We start from the raw sequence: 22,715 nt of genomic DNA, 5'->3' as shown, positions 1-22,715 counted from the left end.
CCTGAGTGAGTGATTGAATAAACAATCAGTGCACATTTCCTCAAAGCATGTTAAATTTATTCTCACGTCTGGAGAAAGACAATTGTAAGTTTGTATGCATACTGTGTGTCAAAAGCTTGAGTATAACCTGTGGAGATCCATTATCATCATCATAATACAATAACAGTTACAAGCAACCGAGTGTGATAACAGTTCAAAGTATACAGGCATATTTATATATTTATATACAGCGTTGTTCAATAAGGAAACATCTTCCTGTAGACGGTGGCCAAAGGCAGTGGCTCTTATGTGCATTTCTTTCATGGACTCTCCAAGAAACTCGTTCATAGAAAAGTGAACTAACATTTAAATACGTAGATGCTTCCTACTTAAGGACGTTGAATTACCACAGTCTGATCTATTTCAGTTATTTAAGCCTAGTTAAAAATGAGTTTCCATGAATTTCAGAAAGAAAAAAAAACCTCTGGAATTGATTCTTCTAAAACTCCATCAGGAGTCGGGAGTGGAATTTAGGCAAGTGGTTGAGATATGTTGCTAACCACCTCCTCTTGAGAAAGAGCCAAAATAAAAAACAAGGAGGTGCAAAAAAGTACTAGGTCTCTGTAGTGTTGGGGGCGCATTTGCTCTCAACCTTCAACTACACCATTTCCAACTTTATTTCCAACATTCAGCGTTGTGAAAGAAAAGGCTTACGAGGAGAAAAAGCACAAGATTTAAAACAAGGAAACAACCTTTTTGCACATCCCTCCATCTCTTTCTCTACTTGAGGAAAAAATCCTATTTTGAGACTTTCTTCATCCTTTGTTCGAGTGCAGCGAAGTTCTCTTCCACTGAGACCAGGTTCTCCTTCATCGTTTGCTGCACCTGCACGCGGAGATTAAGAGGGAAAGAGAGAGTAAATACATCACAGAGGATCAGAAAAGATCTTGCTGCAGGCGACGGAATAACTCGTCACTAAATACAAAGACAAGAAAACAAGCAAGTACCTGTGTGAGCAATGTGCTGTTATCCTTCAGCGAGTTGTTGATCATCTGCTGGGTGGTATCCAGATGGGTCAGCAGCTGTCCAAACTGCATGGCTGTAAGAGATAGTAAGGGCAACAAATTACATAAAACTAATAAAGAAATTTATAATTAAATATTTAACTTTTCACTCAAGACAAAAGTGCATGGGTTTTTTTATTTGATTTCTACTTTTACCACAACTTTCTTGCCAATTTTTAAGGCTAATTACTCAATTCTGTTCATATTAACTCCCTTAATCATCAGTAATGCCCCTCAACACTCGGAGGGTAAAGACTAGCACATGCCTCCTCCTCTACATCATCACTGAAAGGGAACACTGGATGAAACAGGTCACACACAAAAAAACTTATCCAGTCCTGAGAGAACAGGGCCAATTGTGCTCTCTCAGACTCCAGCTGCTGATGGCAAGCAACGTGGTCAAGGATTTGAAGCAGTGATTCTTAGATCACAGTGAGAGCACCTAAAGCCTTGTATGCACTACACGACTTTCAAAGTGGGAGCAGATTATTAACAGATTGGATATATTTTACACTATACGACTGTTTACTGAATCTAAACCAATATAGAGCACAAACTACACAACTGCGCATGATCCACACCGCCACCAGATTTTCTGATCACACCTGCCACCACGCATGTGCAGAAACAAAAAAAAAAACGCTGTTGGGTAAAGCGGTGGATTCGGAGGCGTGGTCAGCATGTTATATACACACAGAGCTGGAGGTAAAAAACACCCATTTATACGATGGAATGGAAAATTTGAATAAAACTGTGCTGATGTATTTGTTAGCTCAAAATAGCTTTTCTCCGTCGATAAATCAAAAAACACAAAGATTTGTAGATTGCAAGTTTCCAAAACTTTCTTTGTATTTTTATTTTTTCAAAACTTATCCAGGCCTGGAAATTGCTATTTTGAAATTCCATGACTTTTCCTGCTTTGTGTGATTTTTGTTGTAGCTAAACGGATACTTTAGTAAAATGCATCTGGCACTATGTAATGTCTATGGTTACACAGTTTTATAGTGTCACTTTTGTTCTGCTAATATAGGCAAAAGACTTAGACTGTCAGCTTCGACTGTACCAGAGTGTGCAGACTAGAGCCAACTAGCACAGGCCCTCCACAGCTAGAAATCTGGGTTAAAATTGGGCTAAAAGACATGTAATTGCACCTCCAGCTTTAGTCTGCTTGATCTCTCAGAGCCAGTGTGCCACCTTTAACATCTCATAAGACTTTTGTTAAGCTGTTACTATAAATATGCTTGGCAGTAACACTGCTAATAAGAATAAAAGTAATGACAAAGAAAACAGCAGCAGCAATTTAAAGAGTAATAGTCCATGTGAACATCAGTGTAATCAGTAATGGAAGTGAGGATCTGCTCAGAGGCAGACAGCTGTAGCTGGAGGGTGGCCAACTGATTTGAATAAATACACACTTTATATCTCGGTCCTGATAGCCATATTTTTTACAGTATATATTCAGATAAAGTAATGAGTATAAGTGATGGACTCCTCCCACGGTAAAGCTTAACTTGCATGCTTTAGAGACCCCTATCATGAGAACATATTTACACTGCTCCACAAGACTCAAGACTGTAAATAGAAGCGCCTGCCTATCACTGCCCACACACTCGCCTTCAAAGTGAGATTTTATTCAACTCCACAAACGTTCATCTTACTGATCTCCTGCTATACTGAATGCATTCCCACGAGTTAAACAGTCAAAAGATGTTTCAACGCAACTTGCTTAAAAAAAAGAAGAAAAAAACCCTTTCCTATTGCTCACACATCTCATTAAAAACACCCATGGTGCTCTTGCTCGCTTGCTCTCTCCCTATAACTCCAGAAATGCGACTCCAGAAGTACATCATCATGTCACACAGGGAGGAAAACCATTATTGAAGAAGTTTACATTTATAGTTTGGCAGCAAAAATACATATTTTAGCAAAAATTCGGACGCTTCTGGCAGAGGCTGATGTGTAATATGAGCTGTAGCCATTTTTATCAGATGTGTTGAGTCATATAGCTTTGGAGATAATGCCCAAACTTATGTGGACTCTACTTTAGGGAGCAAGAGCATGCTTTATATTTGCGAGTGTACCAACAAGATACAAACCATTTGTAAATACTGTAAGTAAATCCTACACATGACTGTTTCATAGGCAGTTGTACTAATCCCTTTACTCTGTACTGTATTTAAAAAATGTTCTGTCTCTGTTTGCACTTCAAGCATAGTCTTAATATGACTGGTTATGGTTATGCATAATTAAATTACAAGAGATTTAGGAGAAAAAAACACAAACCATAGGCTTAATATGACTGGTTGTAGTTTGCACTTATTGTTTGCTCTATATAAGACCTAGAAAAGTTTTATTTTTTATTTTTATTCTTATTACTATTTCTTATAGAATCAATGTGTGAGAGAAACTAGTCTGTTACATGTGCATTATATGATTTTGTCAAAAAAAACTCTAGTTTTTCCATTTTTCATTTTTGATGTTTTCTTTAAAATTGTATTTTTAAATCTTGTTTCGTCTCGTTCTTGTGAACCCAGTATCGTGTCTTGTGTCGTGATATTAGTGTTTTGTCACACCCCTAATACGTACACTTTTAAACTCCTCAGTGTCTTGTTTTAAATGTCAGGAACCAATGAAATTCAAATAGGAGTTGAGCAATGCTAAACTCCTATTTGCTAGCATTGTAAGCCTGTTGGGAGCATCAGTTAAAAGCATTGTATTTCAAAATGATGGGGGTTAACATGTTTTTTTATTAAACCCAAAGTCCATTTCACACTGGAGTTCTCCTATAACATAAAGCAAGATGGATTATGTATTATCTAATAAAGTTCAATTTGTTGATCAAGTTCTCCACATGGAAGATTCTTGTGAGTAAGATGTGACCGTAGCCTACCAATTCCAAATGTAATATGTTTTTCTTTTTTTTTTTTTACACTTTATGGAAATTTATTTTATTTTAAAGTTATGTATTATGAACTGTTGTGCTATTGTTTTGGTTTTACTTAAATTAATAATTAAAAATACCACAGTGAGTCCTGGGGTCCAGCATCTCCATTAAAAACAGTAGTTAGAAATTTTTAGAGGGTGACTCCGTATGGAGTGTGACCGTCTTAAGGTTTAGAGAAGCAAGCAGATTTTCAGCAGATTTCTTCAGACATCACTGAAGATCAGTGGTCAATAATCAAACAAGACACACAAACATGGTGTGTCTTGTTTGAAGATTGTCATGTCATGGAAAATGAAAACAGTGAACCATCAGTTTCCCCTTGAATCAAGAAACCTGTAGAATAACATTTATGCTTTACTTTTTTTAACATGACTTTGTACATCCTGTGCCGTGATTATTGACTATTGGTAGTGCCAAAACAATACACTGTGCAGCCCTAAACCCTGGCAGTGAGTGATCACTGCCATGATTGGGTCAAATGTGGCTGTTAAATCCTGTTGCACTGCTGTGCAATGGTGAAAAATATTTAATCTGTAAATTTTACATTTAAAATGCCTCAATTTGATTTTCATTTACATTATATCATGATAGAAAAATGCATTATGATAATCTCCAAACCAGTGATTAGGGAAACCCCTGAGAAAGAGGAAGGATGTATACCTTGCTCGTGCAACTCCTTAACAGCTATCAGTCTCTGGACCACCTGAGGGAGGGAGGTTGCCATGGCATCCCATTTCTGCACCATGTCATACAGCTGTGACACCTGAATAAGACACAAATGATACAGGTCTTGAAAGGGATCAGTGATGGAGCTACAGTGACAAATATCAAAATTTACATAAATCCATCTATGCCATTACAAAACTCATTATAATAAATTGTTTTGCTACACTCCATCAGCTTCCCAATCTCACCACTTCCACTCTTTTACATATTTTTCAGACTGTAAGGCACACCGTATTATAAGGCGCACTATTGATGAACTTCTATTTTCTGGTCTATTTTTTTTTTATTATACATAAGATGCACCAGATTATAAGGCACATTAAACTACACTAGTAAGAATGCCCACATAGAAGTGAGCAAGGGTGTCGCTGTGTTTCCCTTCTAATTGAAAAGCTGGGGCAAGCACCTAAATAATTCTTAAAAAAAAAAAAAAAAAAAAAAAAAGTCAAACGAGCGCTGGATGTTATTCTACACAGTTTTCTCTCTTGAAAACCTCTGTCATTATTTGAGTGAGTAAAGCACTTCTGTTTTTTACAACAATCTTAGATTTCAATATTTTATCTAAGCTGGACATAAATGATGGCACACACGCAGAGTTCAGTCCAATATACTCGACTCCGAATGGCGAAAGAGCTAGCGCTGCTTTTAGCAGCTAATGCTAATGCTGCTGCACCCAGCCTTAGTGCTGGAGAAACTTAACTGAAAACTCACCATTATAACACTGTACTTTAGCAGAGTGGCTTAACTGCTCCTTAATACCTGACTGGTAGAATTCATACATAAGGTGCACTGGATTATACTGGATTAAGGCAAATTTGGGAAAATTAAAGGATTAAATGTGCCTTATAGTCTAAAAATTAAGCTTGTTATATTATGACTAAGTGAAGTAACCCACCCAAACATTAAATAATACATACACAATTTCATGACAATATAATCAATGTTTTGTGTGAATTGGCTCTCAACTATTAGAATTCTTATTGGCGACATAAATTTTACATGTGGTCAGAAGAGAGACCAACTGTGTAGTGTAGTGGGCTAACACTAACAAATAGATGGTACAGCAAGATTAAGAACACAAGGAGAATCTATTAATAGGCAGTACAGATAATTGGTCGAGACGATTTAAAAACAAATGGCATAAAAACAGCAGTCTAAATACAGGAATTGCTCATACTAACCTTGCATAAGCAGGAAAATGAAAAACACTATAACATACTTTATTTACTGCTTAGGTGACTAACTATGCCTTAGTTAAGAACAGTTAGTTAAAGCCACAATCTGTAAAAAACACCAGTGTGGAATATTCTGTAGTCCACAGTGAATCTGTATATTTAAATTCCCATATTTGTTGCATTATAAGGCGCACTATCAATGAACGTTTATTTTTTTTGTCTATTTTAATACATAATGTGCACTGGATTAAAGGGACATTTTCAGAGACACTATAAGGAGCATCTACTTCAAAAGGTCTTGCCGCTCGGTGGTGGGGGGTAGCTAACTAAATTAGGTTTAGCTAAGCTAAGTAAACAAAACTTTAAAAAAAAAAAAAAAAACTTTCTTTTAAAGTCAAACGAGCGATGGATTCCCAAATTTCGGCTAACCGCTAGCAGTTGACTGATAAACTTCATACACTGATGATTTTTGAGAAAATGAAAGGTAAAATTAAGTGCTCCTTATGGTGCAAAAAATATGATAACACTTGATGCAGGTTAATCACTACAAAAAAGCCTACAAATTTTGATTTGTTTCAGATTATCCTGAAATTGAGACGCAAGTAAAGCTATTGGAGAAAATCTACTGACTGAACAAGTGAACTCACCTTGTTTTGTGTTTCAGCATCTTCGATTGCAGCCTTGTGCTTTGCAATTTCATTCATTTTCCCCAAAACGCTCTGAAACAGAAGCACAAAATCACTTGACAATTCAAGCGGCACATTTAGATGAACCAAAACAGATTGATTCAATTTTGACATGTACATTTGACCACTCAGCTTTATATACAGGAACATGTGTAGGAAAGAAATCCTGGATTTATTCACCAGCCTGATATCTAAGTCCTGATTACACAATGCTTTACTGAGCAGAGCAGCACACTGCTCTGTAGATGAAGCACCTCAGATCAATATCAATCAATAGCACAGTAACTCTTTGCAGATCCTCACAGCGGTTTCATGCTTTCTGTAGACAAGGTTAAATTGCAAAAGCTTTTACGAAGGATTGGCAAATTGCCCTCTTTAAGGTATATCACTCTGAGTAGTCATGATTACCTGCAGTCTGGCTTCAACCTGGTCCAAAGTGGCTGCGTCCAGAGCACTGACTCGAGCCTCCAGTAGCTCCATAGTCTCCTATGTGAAGAGAGAGAATAGGGAGGGGGAAAAAAAGTCCAAAATTGGTAAAAGAAGCAGAAACAGAAATAATGAAACATCAAAATAATAGGAGACAAACAGAGCAGTTACAGATCACAGGTTCTGTAGCACTAGTAATTTTACTCACCATTAGGTTTGCGCCCTGAAGTCCAGCACTGAGAGGACCCTGCCAGATACAGAAAATACAACTGCAGTTTACTGAGAAATACTTTGTGCTCAATTTAAACCTTGCTTAGTCATCCTTTCAAAATGCAGTAAACAGATTTCTGATAATGGGCCAGACGTGACCCAAACTAATGAGTAAATAATCATCAGAGCGATGGCACTCAGCTTGAGAGCGGACTGAGAATAAAGAGAATGTGTGTGACGAGTAAGTTAATGCACCTGCTTATCTGAGCCCGAGCCTACAGCAGTCTCCAAGTCCGCCAACCGCCTCTCCAACTCAGCAATCTGCTCAGAAAAGAGGAAGATTAATGACAGAAATAACATCACTTAACAAAAAAATCTACTCAACATTGAAATAGATACTAAACTTAGAATATGCTAACAGGGTTGCAAAATGATATTCAGATCATATCAACATAAAACAATATGGGTTTAAAAAAACATCATCAATTTATTTTGATTTGACCAATATGATAACTAATGATTTAAATAACTGCTCCTTATTCACCAATGTGTCTTAAGAACATAAATGTCTTAAGAAACCTACATATTTTTTAAAAGAGATTCTGACATTGTTTTAGTACAGTATTGTCCAGTTTACCAGGACAAATAAATCTATTATTATTATTATTATTATTATTAGATCAGAGCAGTTAAAAAACACTTTCCATCCATCCATCCATGTATCTATCTATTTATCCATCCATCCATTTATCTATCTATTTAGATATCCATTCAGCTATTTATATCCACCCACCTAACCACCCATCTCTGTATCTATTTATCCACCCACCTTACCACCCATCCATCCATCTCTTTATCCACCCACACACCCATCTATCTATCTTTCTTTCCATCCATCCATCCATGAATCTATATCCATTTATCCATCTATTCATCTATTTATCCACCCACCTAATCACCCATCTCTACATCCACACACCCACCCCTCTATATTTCCATCCATTTATTCACTCACCTAACCAACCTTCCATCCCTGCATCTATTCATTCTCCTACCCACCCACCCATCCACCCACCCATCCACCCACCCATCCACCCACCCATCCACCCACCCATCCACCCAACCATCCACCCAACCATCCACCCAACCATCCACCCAACCATCCATCCAGTTTTTTCAATCATCTATTTATCTACCCACCCACCTATCTATTTATCTTGTCGTCTGTACATCCATTCACTCATGCACACGTACGCACACGCACACAACAGAAGTCAGCATTGTCCCAAACTGTAGTAAAAGTGTGTATCTTACCTTGGCAGATTCAGTAAATCGCTCATGTTCAGGCCGGCTGTGCAGCTCGTACAGCACAACTCCATCTGGCCCTTTGGGTCCTGATCCCTTCCCCTCTCCCCCTGCACCACTACGCATCCCCCGTGCCACCTCCAGCTGAGTCATCAACCGCCTAACACAAACACACAAATGTGATTCAAAAAAGCATGAATAATAATAGAGAAAAAGCCCCAGCTGAACCTGATTAGCAGTAATAAACTGAATCAGCGCATTAAATAACGCCTCATTGTTTTTGCCCTATTTTTAATACTTGTTTCCTTTACTAGCCCTCAGCCATTTAAGAACACTCCCTACTTGTTTTTATCAACAGTAGGAATTTCTTTTATAGTGATCCGAGACCACTTTGTCCTTTCATCAACTAGAGCTATGACACCATACCTAGAGCTCCATAAAAACCTTCATAAAAGATCACCATAAAAATCTATGAGCAAGACACTGTACACCCCCACCCCCGGACACTCACTTGGCAAGTGCTCCATCTGGGTCAGCCAGGTTGATGTGGGCATTTGGTCCCAGCAGCGAGTCCAGGTGGGCTGAGACTAGCTGCTGTTTGAGCTCAGCAGCCCGCTGGGCCAGAACCACAGGAGTGAGGCGCTCCTCAGCACTGCTCTCCTTAGTGCTTACCTGCAAACATATACATTTTAAGAGACGAATTCTCACTAATATACATCTGGGAAAAGAGTTATTCGGGAAGCTTTGCCCTATTTTTTCAAACACAGCCACTGATTAATGCACTTCTTGTTTGTTCTTTAAATCCACAGACATTTACCTATATTTTCTTTCAACAACAACAAAAAATCTCCACCAGGCTTAATCCGGGTCTGTGAAAATGTTTCAAATGCAGTCACAATTAATTGTTATACAACCGTTTACCAACCACCACAGCCGAAATACAGTACAGTACAAATGAGTGGAGCTAAACTGTGGTGGCCGAATAGATAGATATATTTAAATAATATTTTGTTTTGTGGCATCAATAATACAGACATTTTAAAAGCATTTCTGCAGCTTTAGAGTGAAAGGTACATTTGGAAACGTTAGCACTACAAAACCACAAAAACACTACACATTTCTTTATTTCAGTAAGTAAGGGAAATTCAGTTTTCCATGCTTAGGGGGCTCTTTAAGCAACTATAACAGGCCTTCTACACTCACACACTCTATACCTGCACTACTGCTGATACTGCACTGTAATACCCACTATAATGCCCCCTACAACTGTGACATTTAAAGAGCTGAGGGCACTCATTTACTTTACCAGCCTTAAGCTTTATACCTATATTTGAATGGTATTGTCATTCCCTCTTAAATCCCACCCATCACTATTGCAGTATTGTCTTGTGTCTCTCGTCTCACGTATGTCTATATCTGTGATCTTGTAAGTTGTACATTTTGAGTCTCTCATTCTTATATATTTATGATCTTATTTTGCTGTACTTGTAACTTTGGGAAGGAGAGCAATGTAATTTCAATCCTCTGTATGTACTTTATATTTGTAGCATTAACAATAAAATCACTTGACTTGACATGATATGATTTGACAGCATATCCAGTACTGTTCTCCAAAATCTAGACTATTTCAGAGTAAGGGAAAAATTCCTCATCACAGCTATTTCTCCCTGAAAATAAGTGAATCTGTAAAATCCGAGGTCATCTCCAACCCTAATACAACACAGTTGATTCAGGTAATGAAGCATCTAAGCACTAGAGCTACAGTAGGAGGGCAAAATAAGCAAATTATGTGAAAATGTAGTTTTGTGTGTTTCTGGATGCTGAAGCCCAACCTGAATGTGTTCCACCTCCTGTGTGAGCTCCTGAATCTCGTTAAGGATTCGCTGGTACTTTTGCTGAGGTGTTTCCTTCACCCCACAGCTCTCTGCAAGCTAGAGAGAGAGAGAGAGAGAGAGAGAGAGAGGATGAGAGGACAAGCTAGAGACTAACTGAGGTCAGTTGTCATAAGCCTAACAGTAAACACTGAAAGGAGAACTTACCAGCTCATAATCTCCGGACTCGTAGCCCACTCTACGAGTCTTGCTGATGCGTTCCGAGAAATCTAAGGTCAGACAGGTTACAGTAATGAGATCAACACAGAAAACATAATCATTAAGATGCAGCAGTTCACATTACAAATTAGATGTGGACAACCAGCCGTGTTTTACTTACCGAGACCCTTAGTGCCGACACGCTTGTCTTTGAACTTGTCATAAGCGGCATTGGGGTTGACCACAATACGTTCCACGCTGTCACTACACAGCTCTTCCTATTAATGAAGCAAGCGGGAACATACAGAGATGGAAAAATGTGTTAGGAGTCGTTACACAGCGCAAAAAACCCAAAGGCTCTTTTTACACCAGGAACTGAATTGGCACGTGCTTACGCTTTTTCAGTGCCGAGAACCACCTAAATGTGTTTACAATGAACTACATCCAACTTTTATTTAAGCAAAAACAGATCAAGAGGCACCGTTTGAGATTGTCTCCGTACTAAATCTAGACTGAAATAAAGACTTTATATTTTTGGGATGCACAATAATATCGTAATAGAATTACGTACGTATTTTCCGATAATTGCTTTTTTAGAATCATCAGCATCGGCCGATACAGACAATATTTCAAACAGATAATTGCTGATGTATTTATTGTATGCCAGAAAAGGACCAAGAAACGCTGGTCACACTACTACAATTGGCCAACAATGGCTGCGCTAAAACTTATTGATTTGAGCTAGTTTTTATTTTTTTTAGTAAATAGTTACTTTAATAAGTTACTTTACTTTAAAATCTAGTAATTATAAAGTTCCTAGTCTCTATGCAAGTTATAAATGTGTATATCAGCATTGGCGTCGGCAGATATATACAAGTGTCATATCAGATATGAGCGTCGGCCCAGAATTTGCACATCGGTGCATCCCTACTATATTTACATCAAGCCAACCTGTCCATCTCATGTTGATGGGACTAATACCAAATAACACATTTTAATTCCATAAAATTTATTCCAGATGTAAAAAACAGCCCAAAGGTACATGACACACACACACACACACACACTAACACAACACAAGCACTTTTTAGAACAATTTGAGCATGCAGTGTTTTAAGCCACACTGAATTTCAGGTAGAGTGGTGTAATGTAGTATTATGGTAATGAGGACAACTGTGTAGCTTAAGCCTTAAGAATACTGATTTACAGAAAAAGAAAAGAAAACCTTGATTATAATGCTGGTCTCAAATGATCTGATCATAAAATCTCTGAAATTTCAATATACAGCTGATTTACAGTTGATTTTAACTTTCCTTTCCCAATCATTCAATCAGTCCCATTCTCACTCTCATATATACACTGTGACAAAAAGACCTGTGGGAATACAAAACTGGATATTTGGAAACATCAATTGATGAAGTGTTTAGTTTACTACTGCTGAAAGCTGAGCTGAGAAAAGCTACCAAACCTAAATGTAAAAGCAGTTACTTTGTTAAGACTGAGACTGATTTATTCTTCTGCATCAAATAATGTATAGTAGCTTGAGCTACAGAGCTGAGTGAGGCTGGATCTCTCAATAGAATCAATTAATGCTGCTTATTGATTTAATTGATTTAAGTGAATTAAAAGTAAATTACACTCTATCTAATACTAAATCTAATTCTTGCATAGTGTTGCTTTATTAATCCAGTTTCATATACCCCGGTACGGACAGGCACTGGAACAAATCACACACAAACAAGCAAATTTAGGGTTCAGGGGGAAATGAATTATGTGCTAGATGAAGACGCTGACTGCACAGGTGTTTGGGGTTGAAGCCACTAAAGATGGCAATATACCAAAAAGTTTTTCCTTTTTTTCGGTACTAGACCGAAAAAGTGAGTGAATCAGCCTTTTCATGGAAACCTTGTAAAACATCATGGTGCAGTGCTTCTATTATGTTCTGTGCACTATATCTCAGGATGAAATGTACTTTACTTTTTGGAATAAACCACATTTACAATTGTAATTATATCAGTATTGGCCAATAATTGCTTCTTTTTTTGGGGGTGGCCGATATGGCCATTTTTTTCAAACTGAAACTTGCTGATGTATTTTTATATGTCAAAAAACACCATGCAACACTGGCCGAACTATTACAACTAACCGACATTGGCTGTGCCACTTTAAAATGCATGGATTAAAGCTCTGTGTTATGCTGTGTTAAAGCTGTTATGTACTCCCAAGAGGGATATCTGGTTAGTGGAGTCAAAAGTCTTTACTGTGCTTTCCCTACCAGAGATAAGAGTTAGTTCAGAACTTCCTTCAGTACTACTTATTGCCTTCTAGTGGTTAAATAGGATCTGCAGTGTCCTGTGACCTCGCACATCCCTTCAGCAACCTATAAACCATGGATAGTTTAGGATGTTTCAGGCCTGAATCTTAAAGTCTGAGTCTTTGTTACTGTGCTGCAGCAACATATTTTGGTTGACAATTAGTTCATAATTAATACATAACTGAAAGAATTGTCTACAAAACAATCTTTTTTTTCTTATTTTAAACTTCTACATTTTCGCCTGTATACAGGCCACAAGGGTAGGTGATATGAAACCCTTTTTCCCTTCAGTTAAATAAGTTTGAAAAATAAGAGACTTTGAGGGCTTTGGAGACTCCTATAGAAGACTTGAAGGAGCTGCCTGTTCTCTATGTATTTTACTTAATAATTTCAGTTCAGTAAGAGAAATCAACTTCAATTTCTTAAACTTGAAAATAGACATAAAAACTAGACAACTGTAACAAAACGAAATGTATGGACATTATATGATTTATTTGTATTCAGGAAAATAATTATTTAAACTGAAGTTCATGACAGCACCAATTTTATGATTTTCATTCATTACATTTTGTGTCTGTTATTTTGATCTTTAAAAAATAGAATCCCCCCTTTAAAACATCCAAATCAGCATGTTCTGCTGAGATTGATCGAATACTGATACCTGCTAACTGATAAGTGCCATCTTTAGTTTACTGTCAATTACAGGAGAAGGGCTAAATATCCTTTAGGCTCCACTACCACAGACTACAGATGCTGAAACAACTGTATACTATATGACTTATGCCAAGATTAGCAATGAACTGGTAAAATGAGGAAGTTTTGAAATGTGGGTGGCAAACAGCTTCACAACAAGCCGGCAAACATTACAATAATGATATGAAGATGCACTGAAAGCAAAAACCAAACACTTGTAAACAGACATTCTGAGACAGACATGAGGGCTGATTTTGATCATTTTGATTAGGCTGTGAGGAGTGGTTAGATGTTAGGGGGAATCACTCAGGCTCTTACCAGCTCCTTGGGTTTCCAAAGACAGTTAGAGAAGAAAATAATAAGAGAAAAAGAAGGGAGAAAAGACATACAGGGAAAGGTAGAAGGGGGAGAAGGATAAGAAGGGAGAGAAAGAGAGAGATAGATAGATATTAATGTGGTTATCACAAGACATGCACAACAGGAGCTGGTGGCGGAGAGAAAGAGAGGGCTGCTTGTTTTAAGCATCACTGTTGTTAAGTATTCATCTATTCATCGTGTGGCCTTTCTCCCTTTCCCCACCCCCACAGAGCAAATTTCCAGGCAATAGTTCCAGTAGCTTCTCACACCACAGAATCAATGTTTGAGATTATATTATAGCAGTGTTTCCTATCACTGGTCCTGGAGTATCACTGCCCTGCATGTGTTATCATCCAACAAAACTACTTTACCTGGAGAATGGCTTGTTAATTAGCCTATTAATTGGATCAGTTGTGTTAGATCAAATAAAACAACAATAAATTATAAAAAACAAAAAAGCATTTTACTCCAGGTCTAGGCTCATGGAGATGTTTCACAAAGCAAGATTTCTCAATAAGCTGGACAACTTAAGCCAAAGAAGAGGGTCATCCTATAGGAACATCCCAAACATCTCCCGTCAGTCATAATTAAGACTTAGCTTGGGCTAAAGTTTGTCCAAATCTATGACCCCACTGTTAAGCAAAGTGTAGAGATGCACAACTATATGAAAATCACAATTTTTATCATTATCATGTATACAGCAACCAGGCCTCACTCCACTCTTACATAAATACAAATACAATACATTACAATAAAGTTTCAGTTACATGGAATCTAGACATAATAGATTTATATTATAGGTATTCTTATAAATTATATCATTAACCAGCCAATCACATGGCAGCAGTGCAATGCATGCACTCATGCAGACACAGGCCAGCAGCTTCAAGTAATGTTTGCATCTCAGTGACTTTAAAGCGAGGCATGATTGTTTGTGCCAGACAGGCTCTTGAGTGTATCTATAAGTTATCTCCTGAAATGTTGAGTTTTGAAATTGAGGTTACTCCACAGTATGATTAAAAAAAGAATCCTCCTGTATATTTGGTGTAAGCTGAACTTTGAGAAAGCTAGGCTGCAACAGCATTAGACCACAGAGGGTTTTACTTGATTCAGCCAAGAACAGAAAGCTGAGACTGCAGTGGGCACAGGCTGTGCTCAACAAAGAATAAAGAGCATAAGTTGGTCTGCTGAATCCCACAAAAGGCAGGCTCAGGTTTGGTACCAGCTGCCTAAAATCATGAACCCAACCCAACCCAACAGCTCAGGCTAGTGGAGGTGGCGTAATGCTGTGGGAAACGCAACACTGTTTTCCAACAATGTTTTCCAACACAGTATTATTTTTTTTCCGATACATGTGAAGTCAGCTACTGCTTCTTTTCGGGAGAGAGCACCACTTACCCACCCAGCAGGCCCAAATTTTCTCCCTCTGAGCGCCGGAGGTTTGATGGCAAAGCTGCCTGAGCAGGGGTTCGAACCTGCGCCCTCCCGATCATAGTATAGATCTTTAATTATCAGTTTACATGTAAAAGTTGGTGTCAAACAGTGGATCATTTTGAGTTTTTAAACCTTGCACACCAGATGGCTGTGTTGTACTTTGTTGTTAGATCCCAGAACTGTCTTTATAAATATGAAAGGTGTGTTTTCTATACTATGACAATTTTCCTAAATTTGTATTTATACAATCTCAATACAGCCATCTTGCTTACAGTCAACCTGAATCATACCCTAGTATTATTGTTGCCCAAGTCTCAAACTGGTGTCACAACCTTGACAAGAGTTTAAGGTTCTACTAGCAGAGCACCTTTGGGATGTGGTAGGAGATTCAAAGCATACGAGCAGCTGGAAAATCAGAAGGAATTGTGTACTGAATTATATGTCACATTAACATGCAACAGAATCTCAAATGAATGTCTCCAAGATCTTGTGGAACTGAGGCTTTTTGAGAGCAAAATATGCTCTAGCCAGTATTATAATAGGGATTCTACTAAAATGTTTGTTGAGTGTATATCTGCAATGCAGCTTCTGCACATCGGCAAACGTGTAGATGATTGGTGCAGCCCTACCTAGCTGTTGAAAACTCGAGAGCCATAAAAACACAGTATAGTCCTTAAGAGCTCCCTTCAAAGTCTTATCTCCAAAACACCCTGTCCAGCAGATATAGAAGAATGCCACTCTTCATGCCCTTCAACTGCCTTAGCATTTGCCTCTCCAGCACTTGAAAGCCACAGCAGTAATCCCTCTTGTTTTTGCTCTGATTTTCGTTTCAATTTCTTTTCGTTTGTCTGGCAGTGTGTCCATCAGATACTGATGTTATTTTCTCTCTTTATTTCTAGCTGCTGAACAGATGATCAGAACTCTCGACTAAAAATATATTCTAAGGCTTCTTTGCTAATGTGCTGTGAATATACTAAATTATTGACAAGCAGCTAAGTATCCTTGTGTTGATTAGTTTAATGTGAGCTTGTTAGTTTTTTTTTTTACTCTTGTTTACAGAGCCTGGAACATTCTCAGAGGCTATGTTGCTCTGAGCACATATTTTATTAACAGCAACCAAAGCATAAAGAGAATTTTGCCAAACATTAGGATGAACTAGGGCTGTACAACACTGTATTTTCCGCACTATAAGGTGCACCGGATTATAAGGCGCATTATCAATGAACGTCTATTTTCTTTTCTATTTTCAAACATAAGGTTCATCGAATTATAAGGTGAATTATGCGACACTAGTAAGGAACTAAGGGTGTAGCCATGTTTTTCTTCTAATTCAGCAGGTCTCGCCACTGGGTGTTAATCTTGACAGATTTCTCTGCTTAAAAACTCTTTATTTGGGTGAATAAAGCACTTCTGTTTATTTACAGTAAGCTTAGATTTCCAGATTTCCACTAAGCTGGGTGCAGCACCATTAGCATTAGCGGCTAACTGCTAGCACTAGCCACTGTTAGCACAAGTAAATGCCGTGCAACAGTGCTACACTGAGGAACTACACTGAGTGTACCCGTAAGCCAGGGCGCTATCAGCTAGCATTTCATCTCACGTAGCTTGTTTTAACACGATAAACAGCCTGTAGGCTACAGTCTGATATACTCACCTCTGAACACCGAAAAAGCTAGCACTTAGCGTGGCTAGTGGCTAATGCTAATACTGCTCCCACCTCTGTGCTGTAGAACTAAACTGAAACTCCTTACTCCTTACAACCTACATACATACATACATACATACATACATAAGGCACACCAGATTGTAAAAGGCACTGATGATTTTTGAAAAAATGAAAGAAATTTAGGTACGAAAAATACGGTACATTATCATAATCACAATGTGTGTACGCAGAATAGTCACATTGCAGGATGTTAAAGACACATTAGACTATTTAAATTTAATATGTTAAATAATATGTTTTTTTGCTGTTTGATACAAAAGGAAAATTTCCAATGTTCTCTTTTTCTAGGACATAGCTGCCCAATAATGTTTATTTAGCTTAGAGTGCATTAGTATTATCGTTATTTTATGTTGGATTGTTAAAAATATAAAGAAATATTGCAGAAAGAAATGTCAGATTTTTCCAATATGTGCACCCCTACAATAACTGTTCTGACTTAAAAATTTATGACCCCATCGTTAAGACATCCAACTTACTGAGAAACCTATAAAACACTCCTCAGGTATGCAAAGCTCAGAGAAATCCCTAAACACAGGTCCCAGAGAACACAGCAAGTTGAAGCCGGGCAAGGTTAGCAAGAGAGCCGTGGAACCTCATGTATTGTTAGATGGAGGCTAGGCAACAGCAGACTGGATGCTAGTCACAGACTTAAACAGCTGTGCATGCGGGAGACTCTGTCTCTGAGCCTGAAAGAGAAGGATGAAAGGGCTGAAGCACTGTCCCCTTCAGATCAGAGAAACAGCAGGTGCTACACATATGGGTCTTGCACTGAAGACACAAGGCAGTTAGTAAAGGAGCATAAACATACAGTATCCTCACACTCACACACACACACACACACACACACACACACACACACACACACACACACACACACACCTTTTACAATCTTACATTTGTTGGTTTGTTTCCTTTTTTTATACTTGCACTCACAAAAAGCAGTCTGTATGTCACTGAACACATGATGTAGTGTCTAGACCTATAAAGAGATGATGTCTAATGCCAAGAAGAGCATCTCTACATCTCTACAAGCATTTATAATGAAATCAATCAAAGCTTGGATGATGAATGGGTTGTCCTCTAGTAACAGAGTCTACACGTGCATATAATTATGTATGCATCTAGCTAAAACACTACAGCCATTATTTTTTTGGACAGTGCAGTGCAGAACAGCATGGTTACAAATTCACAATCAAGCCAGAAACCCATTTCAAATTTAGCTAATTTCAACCAAACAAGTAGTAACCGTAACTGCCTGAACCTGTTGACATTAATTTTAAGATAGTACTGTTTAGAAACATATAGAGGACATAAAGTGCATAAATGTATTGTTTTAATACTGATTTATTAACTATATTTATTGTTCAATTAATTGGCTTCAACTCTAACCAAATAAGATCTTTGTATGTTTGTGTATATTACTGCTTCTACAGGACCAAGTCATGCTGCAGTCATCTCTGTGGTATAGCCTCATTACTCATTGCATATTATCCACCTGTATCATAAAACACACTTTATTGCATTCCATTAAAAATATATGTTTAACGTTTAACTGATTGGTTTGAGTGGTTTATTAATCTAAACTGCAATTAAGAGTACAATGCTATGTCATCTGTTAATATCGTTCTTTGCTATTCATGTTTCAAGTTATTCAATCATGACTACATACAATTTAATATTACGAAGTGATTTAAATAAAGCTAAAGAAGTAAACACATTTATGGTTTACCTTGTAGAAGTACCCCACATCTCCTTTTTGGTTGAATTACACATTTTAAAATTGTCAAAATGTTAAAAATAGTTGTTGGTTGTTCTTTTTGTTGTATCAGATTTAATGATGAATGGATAAATTAAGAAGTTAGTCTTCAAGTTGCCATTATAGAGATACTTGTGCAAGCCAATCAGCAATCTAGATTTTAGAAGTATTTTTATTCACATATATGTTAAACAAAAAAAAACTGACACTAGTATAGACAGTGTCACAGCATGACAGGATTGAGATGTATGGGCAGTACAGCAACGTGACACTTTGCTGTACATAAAACAAATGTTGAGTAGAGATAAATCAGATATGTATTGATGTTATTATACTGAACTGTTTTCTGTTAACACAATACTGTGTCGCAAAAGAAATCACATGACCGCCACATGGCTTCCACAGTGCCCTACTCGCAGTTGTATTGCGGTAAAGAGACTTTTGTATTAGGAAACAGTAACCATACTGTACTGCACTGTCCGGCAGAAAAGCACCATTAGAGGCACAGAAGAAGAACTAAAATCAAGCACATAATTTCAAATCAGAAAGAAATAAAAGTCCACAGTTCTATGACTGATCTTCCCCGATTGAAGAAAAAAAAAGAGATTAAAATTAAGATTAAAACCCATGCAGTCACTTCGTCAGAAAAGGAGGACCTCTTACTTGCACAAACTAGAGTCCAGGGTGGATCAGAACAGGGAGAGTGGGTGGGTGGGGTGTTGTGATGAGGAGGGAAAGTTCTTATTAGGTTAACTGTGTGTCAGGCATAATCACACCTTCAATAAACACATATGAAACATCAAATCAAGCCCTGTGTTGATCACTTACCGACTCAAACTGTGCTTGGTCATCCTCAGGCAACTCGCTGGTCTCATACACATCAGGCTCGTTGAAGGCCTATGGAGAGATTAAACAATCCTATTAATTCTTTAATTCTAAAAACACAATAAGGCCGAATGTTATGAAAAGCAATCTAATTGCCAGAACAAACAAATAATATTCTGAAACACATAAGATATAATGTACATCCAAAAGCATAAAAATAACCCCCCTAATTAGTGAATTTAGCTGATAAGGTGAGAAGGCAACGTAAAAAGTCTTAAAATTGCGCACACAACATAATGTACATCTTGTTTGTATGATCTCTTTTGTCGTTTGGACACTCTAGAGTACATCCACATGAGGCCAAGGTCACCATGCCCTTAAATAGAATTATACAAAACCACCAGCATTGGGATGTGGATATGCAGATCTGGGTTATCAAAAGTGAATTACCTCCATTTAATTTGTTTGTGCAGAGCCTCTGAAGTACCAAGGTTGGAAAAAAATTATATTTAGAGACCTTAAGACTGAAGGAACTATTTATTACATTGAGAAAGAAATACTGAAGCGGTTGATTTAACTGTTAAATAGAGAAAATGATTTGTTAAATTGAACTAATGATTGATTAAATTGGAGGAATTATGGGCTGATGCCGATTTACCCGTTAGAACACATTATAAAGTTACAGAAAGATTAAACACCCCAGTATACCATTTATATACCTTTTATCATCCAACCCACTGTATACAAACAATTAAATAAAATGTTTCATCTGAGCAATTTGTTTTCACATTTATGTCTTCACATTTATTTAAATAGCTAACTGATTCTTATATAGACGGGTTACAGCTGTAACCCCTCTTTTTTTTAACTAACAAGGTAAATAACAATAACAATAGATCTATTGAAATTTAAAAATAAATAAATAGCTTAAATCAACTCATTTTAAAGTAGCATGGCCAGAATCACTTAATTCTTTTCAGGTATACAATAAACACTTCATCTAATATAGTCTGGAAATATTGGTCACATTCTCTGATGCAAATGACAATGAAACTAAAAAAAAATATTGAGCATCCGTAGTTAGTTTTTTTTTTCCGTATGATCCAAAAATAATTACATAATCTGGAGAGAGCATACTCCTCCAATGTCACTAATCAATGCTCTCCTGGCTGAATGCAATCCATCATAATATATTATTTATTTTACATATGGTTAGTTAGCTAGTGTATCTGTACTGTTAAAGTTGGTGTACTGTATGCAAACAATGGAATGTTTCATCTGAGCAATTTGTTTTCACAGTTATTAAGATAGCTAACTGGTTCTTACATTGACTAGTCACAGCTTTAAACCCTCTTTTTTTAATTAACAGGTTAAACAACAATAACAATAGATATATTGAAACTAACAAAAACAAAACGAAATTAGCTTAAATTAATACATTTTAAAGTAGCATGGACAGCATTGCTTAGTTCTTTTCCGGCATACAATAAACTTTATTGTATGAAATATTAATATTAATATGAGCAAATATTAGTATCAATGCTCTCCAGGCTGAATGCAATCAAATCATCACAAAAAGGATCCATCATCCTTCATAATCATCAAACTGAAAACCATTGGACAATTGGCCTTATTGACAGGATGCTTTATTTTTGTTAGCTAACCTATATTTAATGTTTTAATATATAGTTAAGTTAGCTAGCTACTGTAGTTATCTGTCCTGTTGAAGTTGGTGACCTGCCTGGCCGCCGCCCTTTAGACAGCCGCTTCCACAACACTGCCAACAGGGCAACTGCAGGACTGAGAAGCTTTACTTAAAAATCCTGCTGTTTTTAGTAATAAATTTAGAAGTAAATAGCTATAGAGATTTGTTTCGTTGTTTGTTTTATGGCAATAATGAAGAAGCCAGTTAGCTAGCAAGCTAATAAGCTGCTTGACTGAAGCTAAAATGCGTTTACAGCCCTGCCAAAACAATAGCATTCTGGTTAGTTAAGCTAAGCTAACCTAGCTCAAATCTAAACCAAACACTTCCCGGTGATTTTCAATAGGATTTTGTGCACAAAAAATAGCTATATTCACCTATTTAGCTACAAAAGATAACTAGCTGAGGCTGCATTGTCTTCAACCGGCTTTTCAGGGCGGAGTAATAATGGACAGCTAGCAAACGCTAGCTAGATATGTTAGTCAACTAGCCAGCTAAGCTAGGCTAGCTACCAGACGCTCTTTTCTAGCTAACTTCACTTTTTAGAAACACAAAGCTGTGAAATATCGCCCATAACTGCTGCAGCCATGTGCCCCAAAAATATCCACACCCGCAATAAGTCTATCAAAATTAATAATACGAATGCGGCTGGTTAACAGTCCCTTTAGCCACTTAGCTGCTAACGCTAAACGGAACAAGACACCGTTAGCCCGATGCTAACACTGTGCTGGTATTAAATTATAGACACTTACAATGCCTGGTAAATTGGCGTATTTCGGATCTGCCATCGCAACCAAGAAGAGAAACCAGAGCCGCCAGTGAAAAACTCAGATATTCCTGTAAATAATGTCCAGGTTTAAAAAGGGCGTTTATTGATGCAGATAGGGAGAGAACTGAGTCAGCGACCTGCTGCTGACAGAAGCGATAAACCCGCAGCAGTCTCGCGTGAACTGCAGCCAAAACCCACCTCAGTACAGGCACTTCCCAGTTTAACCAGACCACTCACACTAACACCACTTTCCCAGTTTAACCAGGCCACTCACACTAACATTGCCCAGTTTAACCAGGCCACTCACACTAACACTGCCCAGTTTAACCAGACCAGTTCTACACACTGCCCACTTTCCCAGTTTAACCAGGCCACTCACACTAACACCACTTTCCCAGTTTAACTAGGCCACTCACAATAACACTGCCCAGTTTAACCAGACCAGTTCTACACACACACACACACTGCCCACTTTACCAGTTTAACCAGGCCACTCACACTAACACTACCCAGTTTAACCAGACCAGTTCTACACACTGCCCACTTTCCCAGTTTCACCAGGCCACTCACACTAACACTGCCCAGTTTAACCAG

The 22,715-nt window shown here is 37.7% G+C and overlaps 1 protein-coding gene across 1 annotated transcript; it reads right to left on the bottom strand.

Moving 5' to 3' along the window:
* Positions 1-35: 35 nt before the first annotated feature.
* On the bottom strand, positions 36-22,304 carry dctn2 (dynactin 2 (p50)). Its single transcript, XM_007253405.4, has 14 exons — positions 22,105-22,304; positions 19,654-19,722; positions 10,727-10,823; positions 10,555-10,616; positions 10,348-10,446; positions 9,027-9,187; positions 8,525-8,675; positions 7,466-7,531; positions 7,209-7,247; positions 6,983-7,060; positions 6,536-6,607; positions 4,648-4,750; positions 987-1,078; positions 36-864 (listed from the first exon to the last, which is right to left on the bottom strand). Exons 1-14 carry the CDS (start codon positions 22,138-22,140, stop codon positions 778-780), a joined length of 1,212 nt encoding a protein of 403 aa, XP_007253467.1. The 5' UTR covers positions 22,141-22,304; the 3' UTR covers positions 36-777.
* Between the last annotated feature and the right edge of the window lie 411 nt (positions 22,305-22,715).

The sequence above is a fragment of the Astyanax mexicanus genome, chromosome 5, assembly GCF_023375975.1.
Source record: "Astyanax mexicanus isolate ESR-SI-001 chromosome 5, AstMex3_surface, whole genome shotgun sequence".
Lineage (NCBI taxonomy): Eukaryota > Metazoa > Chordata > Actinopteri > Characiformes > Acestrorhamphidae > Astyanax > Astyanax mexicanus.
The sequence above is the reverse complement of the archived record's forward strand: the minus strand, read 5'-3'. Positions and strand labels throughout refer to the sequence as shown.